A 21,480-nucleotide genomic window follows, 5' to 3' on the forward strand; every position below is an offset into this window, starting at 1 on the left:
CCATTTGCCAGCGTTAAGCCCCTATTTATTATCGTAACTAGTGAAGCACTATCGCTTTCGGGCCCAGGCGGAGATCGTTTCGTGTTTCTTACACGACCATTTGTCTGCTACCCTTTTACTAATTCAACAAAACGTGAGCGCTGCCCAGATAACAACTTCGATTCGGAGATTGTCGATAGAATAGCTCTATGGTTAGGGTTGCTATACTTAACGTATATACGGGATTGCCGCCGCATTTGATAATCCCGTTCCGTATTACGACGAGTCCCGTATACAAAGATACACAAAGGATATCTATATAAAAGGTCATTCGCAAAAATTTACCGGCCTGGCACGTGTCTGTGGTCTTGTGTTATATACTGTGATCGGAAAAAAAGAGAATTCAGAAAAACTTACCGACTGGCCTTTTTACCAAAAATGTCCCGAATTTATTAGAAATTATGGCAACCCTATCGACCGAATCCCACAATTCGAATATCTGTTCTAGTCATTTATATATGTTGTGTATGTAGACCCTTTGTGTTAAGTAAACGCAAGGAACTTGACAAAGTATGATTTTAATCTCTTTGTTTAGTTTCTGAGATAGGGTACAGTATGACATATTTAGCTAGCATGTATATAGCAATATACAGAGATGAGATATAAATAGTATGGGCAGAACTTTAATGCTCGTCATCATTAGGTACATCAACTTGTCGTCTATTTGGTCTGGTACTTACCAAGCTACACGAATGTAAGTACTTATTCCGTTGGCACAGCAACTCGGAGGATCTTGGCCTCCGAAACGAGAGAACGCCGAGTGTTTTATTTTTGTAAGGACGCCCTAGTGTCGTGTTGCATATAGTTTACTGCAGTCTAGTGTCTTTTCATTGTTATCCGAAAATATTGGGTTCTAATTTTTTATATTAGCTTTTGCTCGTGGTAATATATGTGATGGGTAAAGATATGTTATAGAAGGTTTTTTGTTTGAATGTGTTTTTATTTTTGATCTGTATAGTTTTTGAGTAGCATATGACAGAATTATGTGTACTAACTAAAAATCTTACAGACCTTTACCAGTGGAACGTCACATATGTTCTAAAATACACAGAAGTGGAATAAAAACGGCTGCTGAAGATGATGATGTTCGGATAACATCGACAAAGATAGAAGTTATTTAGAAATCAATACTAATAAAATTAAAGACAGGCAACACACAGCTGAAATTGATGAGTGTAGCAAGTTGAACTTTGATATATAAACTCCTTGTGGAGCATTTAGGAAGAACGAATTACCGAAACTCCTACGGGAATAGAAAAAAAAATGGAATTATTATGCTTGCACGAAGTGAGCGAGCAAAAGCTAGTCTTGGTGCAAAGCAAAGACAGGTATCTAACATACATACAGACACATAGATCCATACGTCGTGGAACGTACAAACACATTGCATTTCGCTAGACAACCAAATAATTTAATGGTTTAAAATGAAATTGTAAATGACATGCTTCATCCAGCTAACGAGCTGCTATGTTAGTAATATTACAGACTCGGCGTCAATTATCTGTGGCGTCTCGCATTTAGGGACATTAACTCCAGCAGTTATCTACCGTTGTGTGACGCTCTTATTGGGATTTCAACTAATTTCACACAATATTATGTAATAATTGAAGTATAGCTGACATAGCAGATGATTTAGTTAGGAAATAACTATTTATAAGTTTATTTAAGGTTTACTGTATTTCTGTATCCATTTTTTATAACGCTATTATTTGTGAAGACCTATGATTGGTTATTCGAACGTAAAAAATCTGTTGAGTATGTACTTTGTATATGATAGAGTAATAATTACAGAACTAATCTTCATTGTTACATCCGTGCTATGCACTCTAATGCTAAACAAATTGCATATCACATGAATATAATTTTTATATAGTTTTTAACACAAGAGACAGAATAAAAAACATCCGAACTGAAGTAGTGTTGAATGAAAGCTGATAAAAAAAAAACTACGTGCTGCCTTGTCGTAACTTTGATAGTTTATATTTCTTAAGTTTAAATAGGTTTCAGCTTTCAGGCACCGCAGTAGTAATCCACAAAGCATGGCAACACCGGAGATTGAGCTGGTGAACGCGGCAACATCGACTAAGAGTAATGACCTAAAATACTCGGCCGACATTTTGATATTTTATAGTTACGACTCCAAACTATTGCTTTAGTTATAAAATTTGAATATAAGCATAAGACAAGATATATTATGATTCTTTAGGTTATTTAGTCCCCTTAACTAATTAATGTTCAAAACATTTGTTGTCGAAAATTGTTTTATATATATCAAGTTGGAAATATTTTTTTTTCCAAAAATTTATTTTCAACAGTGCATCTAGTAATGCACCGAAAGCTTAAAAAGGCTTAAAAATACATGTTTACATAGTCCGTACTTCCCAAAGCACGACCCAAACTTTAAAATGGCAGACCATTCATAAATGCCTTCGAAACATGCACGCACAGTGAAACTTTCTTGGCTTGATCTAATATACCTAGCATATAAAATCTCGCCATAATGTGTGCAATAAAATTTCTATGACGTAGGTATTATTTCCATTAGGTAAATTAAGTCGATGATCTATGATGGCAATTTTCATCCGGAATCAATTATCTCTGCAATTTATTTATGGTAGCCAATTTTCTGTCCTCCCTTATTTATGGTGGGCGCTTGTTAAGATCGTTTTACGGTATAATTAATCTGGTAGATATTATTAATTTTCCAACACACAATCAGCCTGATAGCTTGTTTTAAAATTAATTTACGAAATCGGACAATTGTATGTAGTAAATTTGTGACAAAATATATAGTTAGATGTTTTATCTAAGCGCGTAACTTAGCAAGTCATGTGTATATTGAAATTATGGTTATCTAAGATTGGATATGTATGAAAAGCTAAAGCTGATTATGGTCTGACTCTGGTTTAATGTCTATAGTCACAGTCTAAAGTGATAAAAAAAGAATAATTCTTTTGATTCTTTTGATCACTTATTTCTTGTTTAAATACCCCACCACGCGCGGGGTACTTGACAATAACAAACGTGACCCCGCATAAAAAAAAAGTAAATTGTCATTTTTTAACATAGGTAAGTACAATATTGGATTTATTTGAAAAGGTTCGTATTGTAAAATGTTTTCCTTGACTCGGTTTGCGTTTTATCTTTGCCTCTTGCAGAATTAATATTGAACTCTGATTATACAAATTTTCACAGAATATATATATTTTATCTGTTTTTGAAAACCCATTAAAATATAAAAAAGAAGCTAAGCAGGCTACTCCTAGGTGTAAGCATTTGTAACTGGCTCCGTCCGAGCTGGTTTTTGCCGGAATGATAACGGCGAAACGTAGGTGTAGCCACCAGCGACCGGCTACATCTAGGTTTAGCCAGAATGATAACGGCTAAACCGAAGTATACCCCAAGATGAGTAGGCTACACCTAGGTGAAACCGGCTGCACTTAGGTCTAGTCGGCTTAACTTGGGACTAGCCGCACTTTGGCGTTTAGCCGTAACACGTTCCCGTATGTTGATACTTTATTATTGCAAAAATAAAAATAAGATATCACTACATTTGCCAACAATTCAATCATCTAATTATTATTCTCATAAACAACGATATTAATTTAACATAAATTTTATCAATATTCAAAACACTGCGCACTAGTATATTTTTATAAAGGCCACTCACTATTGAGCCACTCTACGAAGAAGTTTATTCCATTAGATTGCCTAGCTCACTTGCACTATATACTGCAATCTGGCTCTGATATACTGCAATCGGCGCGAGTGCATACTCTGCACATTTGCCGGAAATGTGCAATAACAGGCGAAATAAATCTAGACGGCCTTTGCTTTCGGCACGAGATTGCAATCGACTATCCGATAGCTATGCGGTATGCCACAGAATAATAACTAAAGTATTAATAGAGCAGGTTTTTAATATAAAGCCCTTTATTGCACAAAATACAGGGTAATAAATTTTTAATACCTACTTACTCTGTTTCAAAAGTCGTACGAAATGCAACGAGTGTGGCAAAGGATTGGTTTCACTTCATTCACTTCACTCTTGACTGCGTTATCATTAGGTACATAGTATAAAAAAGTCGCTTTCCGCTGTTTGTCTCTAGATTTAAATCAAAATTCGTTGCGTAGGAATTTTGATGCCAGTTTTTGTAATAAATAGAGTGATTCAAGAGGAAAGTTTGAAACAAACCTTACTTATTGCACCCGTGCGAATCAAGGCGGTAGTTAGTTATAAACTAAGTACAACAACATAGAATGTGCCAGCTGCTTCTCCTACCGTAAAGGATGGAAAAGTCAATCAAGTGTTATTAACCTGGATATTCTTCTCATTGAAACTAGGTAGCAGACAGTAGGTAGTATGTCCATAAAATCCCTCCTGTTATTCAGTCGGCCATCGTACCTACATTTGTTATACCAAGGCCAAGATTTCAGTCCCTAATTTGTGGACTCGTTTTGACGATATACTCAATTTTTTTTTGAATCCTTGGCAGCCATCAAGACGTAAATCGGGGTTTAATTTAAATCCCAACATTTCGTAGAAATACGAGTGGGTAGGTTTGGTTTGTTTTTCAGTAGTCTTGCTATGGTTGAATCTCTTTTAGTTTGTGTATTTCGTGCGCGTTATATGATGTGCACTATTCTGATTTCTGTAGTTTAATGATTTACGTGTAATGACAAATTTATAGGACATTTCATGATGGCAAATAAATAAATAAATAAATAAATATATTAGGACAAATCACACAGATTGAGCTAGCCCCAAAGTAAGTTCGAGACTTGTGTTATGGGATACTAACTCAACGATACTATATTTTATAACAAATACATATATAGATAAACATCCAAGACCCGGGCCAATCAGAAAAAGATCATTTTCCATCATGACCTGACCGAGGATCGAACCCGGGACCTCTCGGTTCAGAGGCAAGCACTTTACCACTGCGCCACCGAGGTCGTCAAAATTGAGTATTGATGGCAATTGAGTAACTAGGTATAAAAAACAACTATCGTACATAAATAAAAAAAGAAACAATTGAAATAAAAACATAGCACATCGCCTCATTTTCAATGGTACGTCATTAAAATGTCTACCTCAAGAATATTCGTGGGGAGACGCCATAAAACCCGGAAATTGGCGGGAAAATTCGGGAACTAGTAAACGGTGTATTTGATACTATTTTTATGATATATACAATATATACTAACATATAGAGAAGATAAGTTTTATTAAATAGATTTTTTTTAAATTTCGATCACATACCTACTTATCCGAAAAAAAATTGATTTACTTATTTTTAGGTTATTCAACAGCTCTTGAAACTGGCAAAGATTTCGTGATTAATATTTGGATTTCTTTAATGGTGCTTATACAACTCAAGTAAGTATATCAGCTAGATATGTATTATTTTTTGTAATAAGAAATAAATGTATACCACGTAAACATGATTTTGATAGGCATACAAGAGGTTTTATGTATTTTTTTTCCTTTTAATAATTGCTTTTAGTAAGGTTTTATGTCCTATATCAAGTTCGGTTTTGCTAACTCGTGAACCAATTTCCGTTAAATAAAATCTGCGTAGGAATAGTTTTTGAAGCATAATTGACAAACAAAATGGTTCTGAAAATCAAACAAGATTCTAGTATACTTTCTAACATGGGTCCTTGCCGAAGTAATTTAATGAAAAATGATATTAATCTAAGAGAGAGTCGGGACAATATTGACTTGTTATACAATCCAGGCTCAGACGCGCAGACGAGGCGGAACAACGAGGCACGAGGCAGCGTGCAATCGTAACCGGCAAACTTTCAACTAATTTAACTTTAAAATGCTATCTATTTTATGTCCCTCCTTTTAATATTGCCTAGTGAATAATGTTGTTCTGTCTCTGTTTGTTAAAATTCCATTTCTTTGACTTATTCGATCACGCCATATATGGTGTACGGTTGTGCCTTAGGATAGGCCCACCTGCCGTGGATGTCGTACGAGGCGACTAAGGGATATATTATATAGCCTAGACATATGACAGGCAACAATAACCTCGGTAGCGCAGTGGTAAAGTTCTTGCCACTGAACCGAGAGGTTGTACTTTTGGGCTAGCCCCAAAGTAATAATATATTTATTTATTTATCTAATAGCATTCCCAAGGAGGGCTGACGTCAGGCAGGCGACCGGTTGTAAAATCACAGTTGAATCTTTCAAAACTTTCAAAATGTAAAGTTTTTTTTTATGCTGTAAGCGGGAATATGTGGATATGAAAGATAGTTCGATCACAACATATTATTTTTATTTTTCGAATCACACCAAATTCATTCTCATATAAATTTTAAGATGAACAAGACGTATAATCAAACAGCAAATTAAGCTGCCATAATTTATTGTAAATCGCCGCTATTACCTACCGCCTCATAGAGATCTGCGCTGCGTAATGATGTGCGGTGCACTGTACAGCGTTTAAGTTTTATCGTGTAGGTATGTACCTGAATAGTGTATAACATAATTACGTATTCAGGTACCATCACTAAATATTGTAGTGGCACCTGATACTAATTAATTTGTGTATAGTGTCGTTTCATTTAAAAGTTGTTGTCATCGCCACGCTTCGATTTAGGCAATTTCAATTAATGTATTATATTATATTAAACTCTGCCAATCATTGTCTACCTATATTTGTATCTCACACTATGTATATTAGCTAGCATACGTATAACAATATTCAATCTTCATATTGTCTGAAGTTCATGACGGCGTTCACTGAGACGTAGCAAACATAGTTACATAACTACCAACTATCTTTATACAGACAACCCTTATAGCCTAACTTGCCATATTGGTCCAACTATTGACAGAATGTGGCCATTCATGTGTGGGATTAGTTCGGTCTACCTATCAAACGCACGCTCCGCTTTGTGCGCGAAGTATTGAAAAACAAATTGTCGAATAAATCTATGCTATTGTGCAAGTGAAATAGAAAATGTTCGTGACAACTTCTATAAGCAATATATCAAAATGAAAAACATTAATACATTTAGTAAAGATACAAGCAAAATTATAATCTGAACGAAGTCTAGGTGAAGGCATGTGTGGAGCACGTGCCTCTGGTTCGAGATATAATTTGTTTTCTCTTAATTTCGTTCATTAGTAGAGTATAAGTTTTATAGAAGTCAAGGCAAATATTTCAATTGCTTTTCGAAGATAAAATTACATCCCATCATTTCCATCGCTTGTGTAATATCTAACGCAATTCAGAGCGTCTCTCGGAGTATTTAACAAAAGGAATAGCTTTAACATTTTTGTCGAGCGTTTTCTAGAAACTCAGCTACGAATTTATTGTAATAATACTATCTGTTGGGATCAGATGTTGAAAGCTAGTTTTTCCTTACCCAGCTGATAATGCTTGGTCCGTCGAAAAACACTTTTAGTACGTGACCTCCGCATTTTATCCTTCGGGAACTTACGTTGATATATAGCAGTATTGGGGAGACTGAGACCTATTTCACCTATTCAGGGGGTGTGTAAATCTTCTCCCCGCGGGAATTATAGCTCATTAGAGGTGTTTGGGTGGTTTAAAAGGTACCTCAAATGTTTACGTAGATAACTTAATTACAGAGTGAGAAGATCGTCTATATGCGATGTAAGTACATGGGTGTTATAGAACCACTATGTAAAATTTTGTAGTGGCGGATGGGGTGGGCGTGTTAGACCGCCCAGGGCTCTGGACATAATAGGGCGTCTCAAGTTTACGAAAAGGTTTAGTTTAACTTGTACACAATTGAAGAGAGATCTGATAGCTATAGAAAATAGGAAAGTGGATACAACATATCCATTTAAGTTGTTAAATTTAAAATTCAGATTCAGATCTTTGCTTTGCTTTGAATCTTATAATTAAGATCGAAAAATAAATCTTAATATATATCACCAAAAAGAGATAAAGAATAGGAATCAAATTCAAACAGAATTTAAGATAAACCTAAAAAACAGATAACTACGATTTGATTAGATTGCAGAAAATATTTAATTTATGGAGAATACCTATGGCATTAAGTCCACCTATTGTTGACTTTAAAAAAATGTACAATCAAGATTAAATACTATATATACAAAGTAGTATATTATATATACAAAGTAGATAACCTCCTTTATATCTGTTAAAATCCCGTGAATTATCTATACATAGGTGTGTAGTCCATCGACAAGGTCTGAATTAAAGCCTGTTTTCTCGGGTGTGCTCGTGATTTATCGCAGTACAATGAATAGGCATCCGACTGGGATATGTCGGAGTTCCCAGTATCTTACAATCGGAATCCCTAGCCGACTTCATTGGAAGCCGATCGCTTTTGTATTATTCTACGAAGGTGGCACAGATACTCCATTTTCCAGTTCATTTAAATTGGAAGCTAGTGTTCTCGTGAGTCTAGTTTAGTTACCCAACTTCAAGGTTCCATGTCGTTGGATTGCTAGGACCACTTCGCTTATTAGGTCGGTTTTAGTAGAATTTGATAAATAAATTAAATCTTCAAAGGGGGCATGAAATACAAGTAAAATAAGTATAGGTAATTCATCAAGATATATGTAATAGTTATATGACGTAAGTAATCCAATATATAGTTTTATACATAATCAATACATATTATAAAATTGAAGAAAGGCCAAACTTGTACATTGGATATTTTTTTAAAATTCTTCATGAAATATACTTATTTACTGATATAGATGACGAAAATATAGTTTTAGAAATGTTTGTCCTTCTGTCTGTCTGTCTGTCTGAACGCGCATCACACGAAATCTACTGGATCGATTTGCTTGAAATTTTGTATGTAGGTACCTTACATACCAGGTTAACATCTTAGATACATTTCATCACTGTAAATGGTCAGGTTCTCGTAGTATAATTGAAAAACTAATTATGAATCAAAAATGCCTTAGAATCCCGGGCTAACATCTTATAGACATTTCATCCCGGAAAATGAGGGGGGGTCCTGTAGGAAAATTAAAATAACAAACCACGGAGCCGATTTACTTTTTATCGATTAAAGTCTGATATAGATATAATGGGCGCAGTTTGTATATAATATCATATATATATATATATATATATATATATATATATATATATATATATTATATTTATATATATATATCAGTATAAAACTCTTCCGTGGCTGAGTGACTGACACTGGTGTATGTTGACACACCCGAAACTGCTGGGCGGGAAGCTGAAATTTGGCATGTAGGTGAGTGTAGGTGAGCACTAAGAGAGGATTTTTGGAATATCTACTCTGAAGGGGGTGAAAGGGGCGAAAAACTGTAAATATGAAAGTTCTACACCGTTGAAGTTAGTGACTTGAAAACTTGGATTTTAGTTGTTTACAATAAAGTAATGAATACGTGTTTCAGATTTTTCTGAAAATCCTCCACCCTTTCATAAAGGGAAGTGAAAGATTGTATGGGACTTAATACAATTTTCAAGATAAAAAGCTGAAAATTGACACTCTTACTTTATTATTACTCTTTTTTGTAGTAAATAACAGTAATAGTAAATACATTTTTTTTTAATTTATGTTTGTGGTTAATAAAAAACCGGGACATAAAAGGTCATGGAAAATGGGACGGCACGCGTTGCAGAAAGCGGGAGTGGGAGTAGGAGCGGGAAATGGGAAGGAGACACTTAGTCGGAAACAGGACGGGACACATTGTAAAAAACATGATGGCATTATATGTAGGAAACGGTACGGGATATCTTCTTTACATTACATAGCAGGAAGCGGGATTGGACAAGTTTGCGGGACGAGACACGTGGCGGGAAGCAGAAAATTCAACTAAAGATGAAAAAAATGCGAATTTGAATAATATATGTTTACCAGTCTTACAGAATACGCGATAGGAAAATTACGAGATTTTGCTATGAAATTCACTCGGGCGAAGCCGCGGGCAAAAGCTAGTAAAGTAATACAAATTTTAAAGTACCCATATGTATGTAGTTAATTTAATTTCGATTAATTTACCTCTTCAAGATTTAATTAATTACAGAAGCCCCTGAAGTGTGTGGTTGCTCCCTACTCTATGTACTACCGTGAATGGCGACTAAGGAACACATAAGCCTTGGCAACCGATAGGCAACAATAGCATTCTCTAGGAGAGTTGACGCTAGGAGCAGCCTTTGTAAAATCACAGCCGAATTCCCAAAATTTAAAGGTTTAATTTTTACGCTAATCCCGGGATTTGTGCCGTTACAACTCGGAATTAAACCGAGAACGCGCGAAGTTAGGAGTGAGAGAGATCAAATATATAGCTAGACACATAGCTAGACACTGTGTACATTACATGTGGTACAATATATTATATACAACTTGACTCTAATTACAATTACTTGCGCACAATGACGGTGATAACAACAGATAGTACTAATCCACATCTAGTATTGACGTTCAGTCAAGCGCGCTCAGGTACATTTGCCAGGAAACCTTGTGTGTTCTCAGTGAAATGAACATGTATTTGTAATGGTGGGAAATGTAACAGAGCAGGATCTTCGGCAAATGGAATGTACAATAGAATTCTAGTGCACGAGCCTAGTGTATCGGCACGTGAGTAAATATTGCGATTGGCTTTTCGGCTACGAAGATCCGTATTGATGTTTTGGAACTCACGATATTTGGTTGTAGTTTTAGATATCCTGTTAGTTCTCTGTCTCTTCTTTATGTGTTACCGGTTGCATTCAGAGCTGTATTTCTTATTGAACTAATACAAACACAAACTAGTAGCCCGTACCGGCTTTGCTTGTATAAAATCATAATAAACTATATACCTAACCTAAACCTTCCTCAGGAATCAGACTAGGTATAGTGTACTGGTGAAAACCATACAAAAAATATAGTTCGGTTGTTTTAGACTTTATCGCTTTTATACAGAAAGACCGATACTACACACGTCGTTTTATAATATGTAGTTGCAAAAATTTTATTATATGTTATTACGATAATTAATTTGTTTCAGTAAAACATGTCACCATCTGTGACAGGGGATGTTGTGTTCAAAAGAGAATTTATTTTTGTAATATTTTCCTAACACGTAACAAAAAATTGTACATTTTGAGATTAAATCGATTACCCGAAATATATGGTGATAAAATAATTAAATTTTAATAAAACAAATATCAAAATTTGCCAAGTATTTCCGATCATAAAGAAACATAACCATAGTTTGGTCAATGAAAAACCTTACAAAGTATCATCGAGACCCGGAAATATAAATCTGCAGTCTGGTAAACAAGTTAGGAACAGCCGCAAATAATGTTCTCGTGGGTTTATAAATAAATCAGGATCGAAACTTCGGCCATTCAGTAACCTCTTTAAACCTCTCCCGAACTTTTTAAACAATTTATAATAGTAGGCAAGTATAGTACGGCTTCTCTAGCCATAATCCCGATAAAGGCGTTAAAGCTGTTTATAGTGGGTTCCGGGCACAAATCAAAGGCATTAACAGATACCTTTCATGTTTCAGGTCAAGCGATACCAATACCGAGAACAATATTTGTTGTCAGAACATAAATATATTATGTAATTTTTCGTAAACGATTTCGTCAAAAGCCATATATAATTATCCAAAGCGTCCGTAATACCGTATCTAAACGGACGGTGAAAAGCCGGTGTTATGCGTGACGTGCACGCTACACATTCTGTTCCCGTGTCCCTCTACATGGTTCTCTAATTAGCTCTATAGCCAGTCAACTACAAGTTTTGCCTGCAACTATTAGGATGTCGTTATTTACTAATTAATATTGACATCGGGTAAATTGTGGTCGAGTCATGCGACTGATGTGACTTCAAAATAAGAAAAAGTCTACAAGAAATCTGCAGTTCACGTTTCTGAACATTGCCCTCTGTCGCGATCATTCTTGTAACTAACTTGTAAAAACCTTACGATGTTTTTCTGGGTAGGTACCCAGAAGAACATCGTAAGGTTTTTACAAGTGTTTAGGTAAGCATAATTAAAACGAAACGTAATTTTCTGTTGTTAAATTATTTTGCGATTAGAAAACAGTTTTGTAATCCCTTGCGGGTTCGGGTCCCCCTGAATACGAATTGGATAAAGGGTGGTGTATATTGGTCAGGCAGATTTCATCTACGTGATCAGGTAGTACAATACGGACTCCCTATTCTAAGTGTTTTTCGCTGTTACCCTCCTTAGGTGTAAGTAAACACCCACTTTGTTGGGTGAACTTGGGTGAATGCTCTTGGTCTTGAGTCCGGAATATATAGTAACATTGATTATTGGTATTGCTAGTGTCATACATTGTATAATTAAAAATATTCTATGTTATCTAAATTTGTTTTTCACGTTGTTTTTCAAAATATTTCTGAAAAGTAGGTATATATTTTTTATTTCAGGTCGGTTTGAAGGTTAGGGTGAAATTCGATCCGAAATTAATTTCGACATTAAAATGGAAAAATTAACAAGATAAAGTGGAGTTAAAAACTAAAATAAGGCGAAAGATGGTTTAAAAAGATAATGAGACTCGTTCCGCATCCTCGAGCTTCTTTTATGAAAAATAAAAATTTTGTATAATTAGACAGCGGCTTTGTTGGAATATTTTATTTAAAAATAAAAGGTCTATTTATATATTGCGAATGTAAGTGTGTACCTTACTAACAAGATTGAATGAAATCAGGCAGAAGAATCCAGGTGTCCAGAAAACAGAAGCTTTTATTTTACATTACTGTGAGTTTTTAATTTGTATTTTATTAGTACCTATCTCATCCATATATGATACAACCTTCACATTATAAACAGGAGTCCCCGGTCACGTCTGCCTGTCACAAGACTACCGGACAGATTTTTGTGCGGTTTTCATCAATAGATATTGTAATTCGTGAAGAAGGTTTAAATGGGTAATTTATAATGGCTTTACACAGCGAAGCCGGGACGGGCCATTAGTAAAATATATTTATTGGTGGCCAATGTGGTCGCCGCATAATCACTCATACATACACGCAGAGCATTGGATCGTCAGCGTTCAGTCGCTCACCTAGGGCGCCCTAGGTCACCCAGAAAACCGGTTTACTCCAGCATCGGCAAACCGTTCAGACGTTAACGCTACGTTCCGGGTTAGGAAGACGTCACGCTAAGCGGTTAGATCAATAACAATGATGTCGGTGTTCTCGGATATCCTCGTCTATTTGATGACAGAATTTGCCGTTCACCGGAAGATTGATGACCTTCTGAAGGCTGTGCCGTCGATATTAACGGTATTACCTACACACATCGGCGTCTTTCTCCGTGGTGAAAGAAATCTTCGTCAGGAAAAACTATAGGGAATATACTATACCTGTTATCAGTTTATTATAAACGCATGTGTGCACCACAAAGAAAAAGGTACAGTCAACAGCAAGTCGCACAGATGATGCTGTAGATGCTAGTGGAGCATTATCAATGAATTTTATTATGTTGATATGCTGTTGTCTGTATATGCTTATATAAAAGATTAACCCACATTCGCACTAACTATGCCGTCGGAACCCGTGAACGTGACTTGCTTTTGTAAAATATCGATGTAATTATATTTAATGAAATGTGTGTCACCATTGTAAACAAACAACGCATCGAAATACGAGCAATCAAAACGCCATTTGTGTGAATATGGGCCTAATTGAGTACGCATGTAACACCCTTGACTTTAATTAACTAGGTAAATTAATTACAACGAACAATGTGTCACGGATACAAAACTTCGTGAATTTTCCATCAACGAAGTTAATAGCTGCCTTTTCTTTGATTAATAATTAAGCGGTGTTAATATTAAAAGAAGTAAAGGAGCATACATACAGGAATATTTCTGACATCTACTTCTTTTTACAAGCTTTTACTTAGTTTCACGTATCCCGATGTTTGCTTGTCTGCCTGTAATCTAATCATAGATTTCTCGTACTCCCAGTTGTCTTACTGAGTTGAAATTTCCCACGTCGCTTCAGTTTCCATGATGCATTATCAAGATAAGCATGACCAGATTGTGCACCCAGGATCATCAGTTTACCGTGCTAGGCTTTTGTCAGGCGTTTAATGCCAGAAGATCGCTCTGATAACAATAAAAGCTTGTGATAAAAATGACATTTTTGTAAAAAAAACTTATTAATTTTAATTTAATTCGAATAGAATTTAGGTACCAGGAAGTCAAAATTGTTCCATTTTTTTATCTAGAAATATAATTTGTTGAATCACAATGCGAGTGTAACACAGAATTCAAATATTCATTTGATCATACGTAAAAGGCGCGATTTCCTCATATTATACAAACATATTATTTATGACTAATTGAAAGAAAATATATATAAATAACTGAGATATATTTTACAAAATAAATGTAATTTGCTAGCCAGGCACAATTGCCTAAAAACGTCCTTTGTTCGTTTGAACACATTGTTTTATTCAGAAAACTTTTCATTGCGGTGGAAAAGTTCAACCACTAATTAACCGGCCAATGAAATCGGTCAACTCCTAGTTAACAGGTGTTACGTTATTAATAAACTTTAACGCGTAACAGGTATTTATTTAATTACTATTATTTAACTCGAATTGTTATTTAGTCGATGTCACATATTAGAAATGAGGCATTGGAAAAAGACGTATTAATCATAATGAAAACTAAAGTGTTATTGAAGGATTTTTGTAAATATGTCTACTACGCTGGCATTGGCAACTATTGGTCGGAAAATATGTACCCAGAGACTATCCTATACAAAATATACACGATTGTCTCATTTTCTATTTACACTGTGATGATTTTCCTGGAGAATCTCGCGGCTCTGTTCGGTAATTTCCCTGAAGTGGAGAAAAACTCGGCCGCCATGTTTTTCGCCATTCACAACATCGTACTAACTAAAATGTTGCTGCTATTGTATCACAAGGAATCTATAAGGAAATTGAATTTTGAAATGGCCGCAGTGTGTGAAAACTTTGAAGAAGAACGCGTTATGAAACGACAGTATCTCAAAGTTAAATTTGGCATTTTGTTGTATGTTGTTTCTGTGTATTTGTCACTGATTGCGTATGGCGTTGAGAGTACCAGGAAAGCATACGCTGAAGGTAGGTACACATTCAAACGACATAAATAATTGCTTTTACTTTTCTTGACATAAATAAAAGCTTTGGACTATCCGTCGGGTAACTGTACAAAATTGTCAGGTTTAATCATGTTTAAATTTGCCAATGTTCCGAAGTCAACCAGGAAGGGCTGGGTAAGTTGACTCATTAGCATTGAAAGCATTCATAAAACCTCTAATTCAATTCCCGGACCATAAGGCTGTATGATAACGGTGGAGTGTTTTAACTAGCTCTTTGAGACGATTTCCACCCCTATTATCCCTTTGTTGATTTTATTAGGACAGAGTATCTATTTACACACGTTTTACATGGGGGATTTTGATACTACTTACTTTAGGTCTTATTTGTTATTCAAAAGGGTCATAATATAGTCCTGAAATTGTAAGGTATGGGAACTAGATTTTACGCAACGGGAAAAATGTCATTCCAAGTTTAACAATAATTGTAGGTACCTTTTGTTTAACGATATTGCAAAGAAAATAATTAAATGTCGCAAAAGAAGAAACCATTGAAATATACTTTTTTAATTTTTCTCAATTAGCTTGCAGAAACAAGTATATATTTTTTTCCATCCTTAGGCGCACCTTTCTACACAGTTGTGACCTACTTGCCTTATTATGAGGACGATTCTACTGGTGCTTCATTTTTCCGAGTATTTTTCTACGCCACTTGGTTGTACATGATGCTTCCCATGATGTCAGCTGACTGTCTGCCCATCGCCCATCTCATCATGCTAGCCTACAAATTCATCACCTTACGTCATCACTACGATAGGATTAGAGCAGAGTTTGACAACGACATTTTGGTTTTAAATAAGAAAGTGGCAATAGAGAAACTAAAGGCAGGATTTTTGGAAGGTATATTGATGCATCAAAAACTTATGTAGTAAGTGTCGTTTTTTTAAAATTTCTTATTTTGCGTTCAATTAAAAAGTATAATTTCGAATGTACGGCTGTGTCAATACAATGATGTACAAAGACATGTGCACCATCTTCGGAAATAAAAATTAATTATTAAGATTTGAAAAAACTATTTACTTCGAACTCTATTCCAAGACGACGATTATGATAAAATTATATATTACGTAATAGTACTACAAAAAAAGTTCTTGAAAATGGATTGCAGTTAAATTAAAAGCAATGCATTGCATTTAATTAGTTGGAATGAAGGTAAACGCCGCTGAGTCCAAATAATTCTCTGCAGTTTTTACAGACCAGTAAAAAATAATATTTAAACTTTTAATAGATTTCCCATCTAATTGTGGCAAACTCGTTCAGTAGTAAAACGTTGAAATACGTAGCGTAACAGCTCTTGTTAGACGTATAGTTCTCCTGAACATGTCTAAATTCCGAGACCCGGATCGTCAGTTTAATTCATCTTTATTATCCAGTTTAGCCGACGAAATACATCGTGTTTTTGGAATAATAATGTCACTCCAAGTCTGCGAAAGTTCTGCAGTCGCGGTTCTGCTTCTGCTACGCTTAGCGGTGAGTATTAAAACTTTGCTAATATTCCATCTTTAAATGAAAATACATGAGCCACTTTAGACTAAGGAATTGATAAAGAAAAGATTCTTCGAGCACGAAATTAATTTTGTTCCACGAGTCGAGAATAGCAATTTGTTTTAAATGTTTCGTGTAGGGAATGCTAGAGAAAATATGCTTTATGAAGAAATTTAACATTTAAAGCTGCTTCCAGTTAACCTTTGGATTGCAAATAATTTAAAAAATATGATGATGGCATGCGTCACAATATTTTTTTAATGTGAGTTATAATAAAAACACATATATAATAAAAACACAATACCACAGAATAAGTACTATACACAGTACTTATTCTGTGGTATTATTTGTTGTATGTATTTTTATTTGTTGTGACGTTAGGTAGTAGTATAATAGAAGTAATAATAGGAGGTAATTTTAATTGTAATCTTAAAAATTCTATATACGATACAGCGCTTTGTTAAAACACATCTTCTTTTCCAGTTGTCTTCTCATTTGGATCTGACGAATGCGTTTATGACATATACGTTTGTGTGTTCTCTGTTCATTCTGTTGGCTCTTAATCTGTGGAATGCTGGGGAAATTACTTATCAGGTAGTTAATTGTGCTATATTTATTTCTTATTTCCTCTAAGATCAAACTCACAATTACATAGGCACACGAAGTGGAAGGTAGGATAAGGTACCGTTGAGTAGATCCTTTATGCGAAAATTTTCAAGTATTACTACTTCTAAAAGTTTTAGTATTCGTTACAATGGACGCGACTAACGACTATTTACTTTTTAGAATTTGAAAGTTGAGGGTGCACGAACACGTGTAAGGTGTAAAGTATTTTGTATCTACAAGTTTGTAGACATAACATAAAAAACAGCAAATGTAGATGATATATTTGCAGGCATCATTACTGTCATCATCGATGTTCTACAGCGGCTGGCACCTGTGTGAGCCAGAGAACCCTCGCAGGGACATCCGCCAGCTGGTGCTTATCAGCTGTGCGCAGGCGCAGAAGCCGCTCATATTGAAGGCGTTCGGCATTCAGGAGCTGTCCTATGAGACATTTGTTTCGGTATACTATTGTACATATCTATCTACTTAATGCCATATACATATAATTAAAAAAACATTGAACGCAAATTCGATTTGATTGATTGAGTGTGCGTGTCGATACATACGTCTTAAAAGTATGGTATTTTAAAATTTGTGATCCAGATATTGACTTGATTTTTGATAAATTGATACAAATAATTAAGATGCGTAAGTAGATACTTACGCATCTTAATTTACTTAATCTTAATTTAATTTACGTAGATACGTATCTTAACTTTTTTAACTACCTACTTATCTCAACATATTTGCTAAAAGAAAATACTATAAATAAAATATTCCACGTTGCAGGTTGCAAGAATGACGTATTCAATCTTCGCTGTATTCTACCAACGGGGAGAGTAATCAACCAGGATTAGAAAATAAAAAATTCAAGAGAAGTGCAATTTATTACTATTTCTATTTATAAACGTACAACATTACAAATTGTGTAGAACACAGCGTTTTTTTTAATGAATTCTGTCTGTGGTCTGGCTAATAAACTTATAAACATGCATAAGTTAATATATATTTGGATTTAGTGTAATGAAATAAATAAATAGATTTGTCATTTGTCATATATTTTATTCAAAGATGGTTCACCATTATGTAATGTTAGTGATTCGAATATATAATTCGATTAGAAAAAGGCTCTTGCCTTTTTCTGTAAGGAATTATTCTGTCGAATTTCCATCTCCCACCAATGATCTCTAATCATAAACAGTTCATTGCAGTTACTTAGTTAATAAACGTTTAGTTAAAACATATTTTATTATTATTTTTACTCTTTTTGTGTTACTTAAGGTTGTTAAATAAATTAAAAGAAAAAAAAAACTTTAAAAAATAAAAGCTTTTTTAAAGTTTTTCTTTCTTTTAATTTATGCTCTAAAAAGAAGAAAACAAAATTTTACTTTAAAATTTTAACTATCAACTTATAAACTCATTACACAGAATCTATGACCATAAAACCTCGCGACAGGTATTTACGCAAACATCGCGATTTTTTCTTGGAGCATTTAAATAAAAGATTTAAAAAAAAATATATTTTTCTTTTAATTTATTTTTTAATTTTTTGTTACCGCCGGCTAGTTTTCTAAATCTATATAAATAGAATGACGTAATATTATTTTTCGAGTTACTCTCAACAAGCCCTTTCATTTGATACCCATATTGTAGAAGTACATAAAAAATAATTATTCCGCAATCTTGGATGTTCTGCCATATTGGATATATAATAACGTCAAATTATTTTTCGAATTACTCTCAACAAGCCCTTTCATTTGATACCCTGTATTGTAGAAATGTAATAAAAATAACTATTCCGCCATCTTGGATAGTCCGCCATATTGGATTTAGAATGACGTCATATGGCTTATCGTGTTTTGTCATCCAAACTAAACGTGTATACAAAATTTCAGCTCAATCGGTTGAAGATATCTGCTTCAAAATTGAGTAACAAGATTCCACCCGAACAAACATATATACATACATTGCAAGTTGAATAAAAGCTTAAAAAAAACCACTTAACATATATATAAACACTTTAATGAGACACACTTCTATGAGACACCACAATGACAAAGATCTTGAAAAATTTGATTTTAGAATATCACGTAGTCTTTAGCACAAACTATTTCGATGAAAGAACCCTTTTCCTATTCATTTTAAACGTCTAACAGTGTTCATATTTTGAAAAATAGATTTTATTTATTATATCAGTAACAGAGGGACGAGGATATTCCATTTTCAAATGTATATCTGACAATAAATTATATTTTGTTCACAGAGTATTTATACATAGGTACCTATATGGATTTTGTTGTACTTCCTCAAGAAGCATGATTTGATAAAAAATAATCTATGAATTTTTCGTACATCGTTTCATTTCGTAGGTACATCGGCTCGAAAACTATAAATTTATATTTTGTTCTTGAGCGCTTGTTTAAAGCGTAGTACCTACTCGTACCTACCTAACCTGGAGTAAGCGAGGTCGTATGCGGTTGGTAAAATGATAAACAAAATTGTATTACATATACTAACAGATAAGATATTGATTGGGAATTTTCATGAAATTTTCAGGATTCAATAACTAGCATTTTGTAACTGCAACTTGTTCGATATGACGAGTGATATATTTTATTGAATTATTTTCCTTATAGCCACATGCTTTATGTCACAGTGAATAAGGCTCGTTTTAAAATGGAATGGAACGAATTAAATCTTGAGAACTCAATATCGTTTTTATGAACAAAGTTCGACAGCACCTGCGGGAATTCTATCGTATCGCCCAATTCTTGAACAGCCGAAGCAAATTCCCCAATTTTGTTTTAATTTCTAGTAAAGCATGTAAAGAACTTGATTTGAGCTTACGTATCCACGCTATATCACTATCGAGAGCAAGTTGTACATTAAGTACAAGTATCATAAAAAAAACAATAACATGATTTTCTTGACAAAACTTGAAAAATTTAATTATTCGTTTAGATTTTAAAAACCATAGATCAGAAAATATTTTTAAGACTAAAATAAAAAATAATATAATTACGTAAGCTTTACAAAAAATACTTTCTGCATTTTACAGGTATGGGTAAAGTTTTATACAATAATTATATTGAATGAAACATAAAACATTATTTTTAACTATCATAAAAACTATGACAAAAGCTATCGACCAGGTTACATTGATTAAAATCAATATATCCAAGTTTATTCTAAGAGGCAAACATAAATTTTCGGAAGACAACAGAAATTTAATATCGCCGGTAAAGATGTAATTTTACGTTAAAGTTTTGCAATAGATAGCAAGTTGGGCTCATTGGAACTCCCGTTTGGATAGAGTTATTGAGTGTTACTTTCCACCTAAATCAATATGGTTTGAGTGAACAATGCCGTCGAGTTGCCGTAAATTTACATCGCTACGTAACATAGGTATTGTTAAACGGTTTTTGGTTTAATCACGCCGCGGCTGGTCCTTGATATCGTTAATAACAGTTCTTCTTTCCTTTTGAGTATTTTTGCTAACACTGGTGTGAGATTTTATCAAAGTCGCCTAATGGCACTAACATCACTTTTAAGATACCTATCAACATCTGATGGACATACATACACGTGGTCGCATACACACTAGTGAACCTAATCTGTTTCCTTGATGTTTTCTCTCTCAGGAAGCAATTGGTAGTCAATAAAAAGTCGTATTAGATTGGTATACAAACTAATGTGGCACAAGTAAGATTCGAACCTGGGATCTTTAAATCACAGGCGGATGGTCTTAAACAAGGGGACCATGATCGCTTCATTTCAGTAACAGTTAATTTTGAATGTTTATTTGTTTGAAATGATATCCGACAAAAACCAACTATGAACTTTATAGATTTTTTTGAGTTGACCACTAAAATCCACATTGTTCGCCCAGGTGATATCAGCAAGGTGTACGAAGAAACGAGTAAACCGGTAACGCATAGCTGGCCTACCGCTGTTCCCTACACGTTACTCCTCATTCTTGCATCGTATGCCCATTGCTGAGGGCTCTTGTCCTTATGTGATGTTTTCCTATGCACTGTGTTGTGTACACCAAATTGTTACAATCGCTTGCTTGTATCATCTTATTTCATTGTATATCTGGGGGCACGGTAGTGCCCTCCAAGTCGAGCAAAAAATGTGGCACGGCCGTACCATGCATTTCTCGAAGCAATTCAGGCCAATTTCGAATCTTTTCTTCCTTTTGAAGTGCTATTGCACTTTGTTAGTGTAATTATA

General features: G+C 34.5%; 1 protein-coding gene across 2 annotated transcripts; it reads left to right on the top strand.

Moving 5' to 3' along the window:
• The first annotated feature begins 10,474 nt into the window (after window positions 1-10,474).
• Window positions 10,475-18,253, top strand: LOC128675848 (odorant receptor 49a-like). Of its 2 annotated transcripts, none has more exons than XM_053755554.1 (6): window positions 10,475-10,626; window positions 15,718-16,024; window positions 16,530-16,626; window positions 17,125-17,235; window positions 17,537-17,707; window positions 18,037-18,253. In XM_053755554.1, exons 1-6 carry the CDS (start codon window positions 10,584-10,586, stop codon window positions 18,088-18,090), a joined length of 783 nt encoding a protein of 260 aa, XP_053611529.1. In that variant the 5' UTR covers window positions 10,475-10,583; the 3' UTR covers window positions 18,091-18,253. The 2 variants fall into 2 exon arrangements, with proteins under 2 accessions (XP_053611529.1, XP_064292501.1); XM_064436431.1 differs by lacking the exon at window positions 10,475-10,626 and adding an exon at window positions 14,634-15,121.
• The last annotated feature ends 3,227 nt before the right edge of the window (window positions 18,254-21,480 follow it).

The sequence above is a fragment of the Plodia interpunctella genome, chromosome 15, assembly GCF_027563975.2.
Source record: "Plodia interpunctella isolate USDA-ARS_2022_Savannah chromosome 15, ilPloInte3.2, whole genome shotgun sequence".
Classification (NCBI taxonomy): domain Eukaryota; kingdom Metazoa; phylum Arthropoda; class Insecta; order Lepidoptera; family Pyralidae; genus Plodia; species Plodia interpunctella.